This window comes from Ursus maritimus, unplaced genomic scaffold (assembly GCF_017311325.1).
Source record: "Ursus maritimus isolate PB19 unplaced genomic scaffold, ASM1731132v1 scaffold_12, whole genome shotgun sequence".
NCBI classification, from domain to species: domain Eukaryota; kingdom Metazoa; phylum Chordata; class Mammalia; order Carnivora; family Ursidae; genus Ursus; species Ursus maritimus.
The window spans coordinates 1,273,424-1,278,269 of NW_024423564.1; the positions used below are offsets into that span (position 1 = coordinate 1,273,424).

General features: G+C 53.2%; 1 protein-coding gene across 1 annotated transcript in view; it reads left to right on the top strand.

Annotated features, from left to right (window-relative positions):
• Positions 1–638: 638 nt before the first annotated feature.
• Positions 639–4,846, top strand: part of TCHH (trichohyalin) — a 7,901-nt gene continuing 3,693 nt past the window's right edge. Inside the window, 5 exon segments of the mRNA XM_040626732.1 lie at positions 639–776; positions 1,732–3,308; positions 3,558–4,253; positions 4,320–4,840; positions 4,843–4,846. The exon segment at positions 4,843–4,846 is cut by the window's right edge and continues 540 nt beyond it. Of these exon segments, the coding sequence (XP_040482666.1) occupies positions 639–776; positions 1,732–3,308; positions 3,558–4,253; positions 4,320–4,840; positions 4,843–4,846 (2,936 nt within the window).

The window sequence follows — 4,846 nt, forward strand, 5'->3', positions numbered from 1 at the left end:
CTGAATATTATAATGCCATCTTTTACTAGAAGGAAGTGGTACTTAATCTTAGAACTGGTGACTTAATGAATTATTCTCATAGATGTATGTACTATAAGGTTGGAAAATAATCCACATTCCCTTTTTATTTTTCTGGTTATCACCAAATGTTTTGCTGCCACAATTAGATTTACATGGCTTCTATCCAGTTTAAGATACTTCAAATCTTCCTTTACCTTTTAGCTTTCACCTATTCTCTTTATTCAACTTTAGAGGAAGATGCTTATGAGTAGCAATATATCAAATTTAAATTTCTACGCTCTTCACTATCTGATCTGACATATGCTAGGGAGCAGGAAGAGAGAGAAGGAAAGGATATGGATAATCTGGATTGAGTGGACAATCAAAAGCTGACTACAGGATAGTCTGAAGATAATTCCCTGGCTTGAAATTTCTCAGAATCTGTCTTCCCCTTTCTGGGTACAATATTTAAAGATAAAAAACTTTGAAAGCCCAGGTTGAAAATAACTACAGTTGTAAATTTAGAGCTCCGACTGAAACAGTGTGGATGAAGCCTCCCCAAGATCAGAAACAGAGTTGTGATTGTGAATCCTACTTTATTCTTCTAGATTTACTTGAACTTGAAGGAAGGGGAAAAAATGTCTCCACTTCTGAGAAGCATCTTCAATATCACTGAAATGTTCAATCAATATGCCTCACATGATTGTGATGGGGCAGCACTAAGCAAGAAAGACCTGAAGAACCTCCTTGAAAGAGAATTTGGAGATGTCCTTCAGGTAAGAAATAACAAGAAGAGAATCTATTGATTTAGGGTCATAATATTTCTTCTCAGGAGAGATCATAGCAAAGAATGGTGACTTATATCCATTTTGTACCATCACGGCTCTATACTACATTCCCTATTCAGTTCTTTTTTTAAGATTTTATTTATTTATGAGAGAGAGAGAGACCATAATGTGCTCAAGTGAGGGGAAGTAAGGGGGAAAAAGGGACAAGCAGACTCTTGCTGAGTGTGGCGCCCATTGCAGGCTCCATCCCTCAACCCTGAGATCATGACCAGAGCAGAAACCAAGTGTCCAGTCTGGCACTCAACTGAGCCACTTAGGTGCTCCTACCCTCATTCATTTCTGAGTACTTAACTGGCATTGTAGTCTGAGAACTAAGCAATTTCTATCAACTATTTCATGTACTTGATGGCAACATCATTGTGAATGAACTGCTCATGGGAAGTTATCACCAAAGATGTCAGATCAAACTAAACTTGGAAGGAACTTATATTTATTTCCAAATTTTAAGAATTAAAATCAGCCTGTTCTGTAGCAAAATGGTGTTAATATAAATGTTTCGTTCTGTTTTCAAACATGGGATAAAAATCGATCAGGGGTACTGGCTATTTCAGACAGAAATGGCTGCTGTAAAACTTCATAAGTTTTCATTGTATTTCTCTCTTGAGGATGAGTTCATTCTTATTCACTCAGCTGAAGAGAAGATGGATTCTTTTGACCAGCATTAAATTACAAGTTACAAAAATTTTCAACAAATATATGTTTTAAAACGAAGTGTTCATATTTTATATAGGGACAAGACCTGATACGCACTGGATGTTTTTCTAATTGTTCTTAATGTCTTTTGAGTGTCAGAATATCACAAAATATTCATCGCGTGTATGAGTTAAAGTTTACTACTTGTAAATAGTACACTGTAAAAATTTTGTTTTCATTTTTTTAATAGAGACCACATGACCCTGAGACAGTAGATCTGATCCTGGAACTTCTGGATCGCGACTGTAACGGGCTCGTCGATTTCAATGAATTCCTCCTGTTCATTTTCAAGGTGGCTCAAGCTTGTTATTACGCTCTCAGCCAGGCTTCCGGGCTAGATGAGAAGCGGGCCACGTGTGAGGGAAAGGAGAACCCACTACAAGATCCCAGGCAAGAAGACCAAAGGAGATTTGAGCCCCAGGACAGACAATTGGAAGAACGCAGGCAGAAGAGGCAAGAACTAGAGAGCGAGCTCGCTGAGGAAGAGAAACAGCGGCTGCAGACGCGAGAACGGGAAGAGAGCCTTAAGGAGGAAGAGCATCTGCAGAGGCGCAAGGGTCGGGAACCAGAGAAATTTCCTGATCAAGAGCAAAGGCGAGAGAGGCGGGAGCTGCGCGACCTCCAGGGGAAAGAGCAGCTGCAAAGGCTAGAACGCCAAGAGCAACGCGAGCGAGCACTCCGGGAAGAGCAGTTGCAACGGCAGAGGGGCGAGGAGTCCCGCTTGCAGCAGCAGCTGAGGCACGAGCAGGAAGAGAGACTCGAGCAGCAGCTGAGGCGTGAGCAGGAGGAAAGACGCGAGCAGCTGAGGAGCGAGGAGCCCCTCTTGGAGCAGGAGCTGAGGCGGGAACAGGAGGAGAGACGAGAGCAGGAGCTGAAGCGCGATAAGGAGCTGAGGCGCGAGCAGGAGGAAAGACGCGAGCAGCTGAGGAGCGAGGAGCCCCGCTTGGAACAGCAGCTCAGGCGCGAGCGGCTCCAGGAGCAAGAGCTGAGACGCGAGCAGGAAGAGAGACTCGAGCAGCAGCTGAGGCGCGAGCAGGAGGAAAGACGCGAGCAGCTGAGGCGCGAGGAGCAGCTGAGGAGAGAGGAGCCACGCCAGGAGCAACAGCTGAGGCGCGAGCAGGAGGAAAGACGCGAGCAGCAGCTAAGGCGCGAGCAGGAGGAAAAGCGCGAGCAGGAGGAAAGACGCGAGCAGCAGCTGAGGCGCGAGCAGGAGGAAAGACGCGAGCAGCAGCTGAGGCGCGAGCAGGAGGAAAGACGTGAGCAGCTGAGGAGCGAGGAGCCCCTCTTGGAACAGGAGAGGCAGAAACAGCAGCTCAGGCGCGAGGAGCAGCGCTTGGAACAGCAGCTCAGGCGTGAGCAGGAAGAGAGACTCGAGCAGCAGCTAAGGCGTGAGCAGGAGGAAAGACGCGAGCAGCAGAGGCGCGAGGAGCAGCGCTTGGAACGGCAGCTTAGGCGTGAGCAGGAAGAGAGACTCGAGCAGCAGCTAAGGCGCGAGCAGGAGGAAAAGCGCGAGCAGGAGGAAAGACGCGAGCAGCTGAGGAGCGAGGAGCCGCGCTTGGAACAGGAGAGGCAGAAACAGCAGCTCAGGCGCGAGGAGCAGCGCTTGGAACGGCAGCTTAGGCGTGAGCAGGAAGAGAGATTCGAGCAGCAGCTAAGGCGCGAGCAGGAGGAAAGACGCGAGCAGCAGAGGCGCGAGGAGCAGCGCTTGGAACGGCAGCTTAGGCGTGAGCAGGAAGAGAGACTCGAGCAGCAGCTAAGGCGTGAGCAGGAGGAAAGACGCGAGCAGCAGAGGCGCGAGGAGCAGCGCTTGGAGCAGGAGCTGAGGCACGAGCAGCAGCTGAGGAGAGAGGAGCCGCGCCAGGAGCAAGAGCTGAGGCGCGAGCAGGAAGAGAGATTCGAGCAGCAGCTAAGGCGCGAGCAGGAGGAAAGACGCGAGCAGCTGAGGAGCGAGGAGCCGCGCTTGGAACAGGAGAGGCAGAAACAGCAGCTCAGGCGCGAGGAGCAGCGCTTGGAACGGCAGCTTAGGCGTGAGCAGGAAGAGAGATTCGAGCAGCAGCTAAGGCGCGAGCAGGAGGAAAGACGCGAGCAGCAGAGGCGCGAGGAGCAGCGCTTGGAGCAGGAGCTGAGGCACGAGCAGCAGCTGAGGAGAGAGGAGCCGCGCCAGGAGCAAGAGCTGAGGCGCGAGCAGGAAGAGAGATTCGAGCAGCAGCTAAGGCGCGAGCAGGAGGAAAGACGCGAGCAGCTGAGGAGCGAGGAGCCGCGCTTGGAACAGGAGAGGCGGAAAGAGCAGCTCAGGCGCGAGCGGCTCCAGGAGCAAGAGCTGAGGCGCGAGCAGGAAGAGAGACTCGAGCAGCAGCTAAGGCGCGAGCAGGAGGAAAGGCGCGAGCAGCTGAGGAGCGAGGAGCCCGGCTTGGAACAGGAGAAGCGGAAAGAGCAGCTGAGACGCGAGGAGCAGCGCTTGGAGCAGCTGCTCAGGCGCGAGCAGCAGCTGGCTGAGGAGGAGGTGGAACAGGAAGAGGCCCGTGAGCGGGGCAAGAGCCGCGCCCCAAGGTGGCAGTGGCAGCTCGAAAGTGAGGCAGAAGCTCGTCAGAGCAAAGTCTACTCCAGGCCCCGCAAGCAGGAGCAGAGGCACTGGCAGGAGCAGGAGAACAGGCGGCGCCAGGAGCGCGCGCGGCAACTCCGGGAGGAGGAGAACGGCCAGCGGCAGCGCGGGTTCCGGCCCCTCCGGGAAGAGCGCGAACCGCGACTGCAACGGGAGGAGCAGGCACGCCTGCAGAGGGAGGAGGAAGAGCAGCGCCGCGACTTCAAATGGCAGTGGCAGGCGGAGAAAGACAGCGAGAGGCACCGCCAGAGGCTGTCGGCCAGGCCCGCGTTGCAGGAGCTGCCGGAGAGGCAGCTAAGAGCAGAGGAGCTGCAGGAGCTGGAACCGTTACGTGAGGAGGAGCAGCAGCGCCGCCAGCGACTCGAGAGGGAGCAGGAGCAGCGGGTCCGTGAAGAGAAGCAGTTGGAGGAGAGCTTCCAAGAGGATCGGGAGAGGAAGCTACGCCAGGAAGAGCAGCGCCGCGATCAAAAATGGAGGTGGCAACCAGATGAGGAAAGCCAGAGACGCCGCCACATAGTGTACGCCAAGCCAGCTGAACGAGAGCAGCTGAGGGAAGAAGAGCAGCTGCAGAGAGAGGAACGCGAGAAGAGGAGGCGCCAGGAGCGCGACAGGAAGTTCCGCGAGGAGGAGCAGCTCCTGCAGGAGAGGGAAGAACAGCAGCTGCGCCGCAGGGAACGTGAGCAACAGCTTCGCCAGGAGCGCG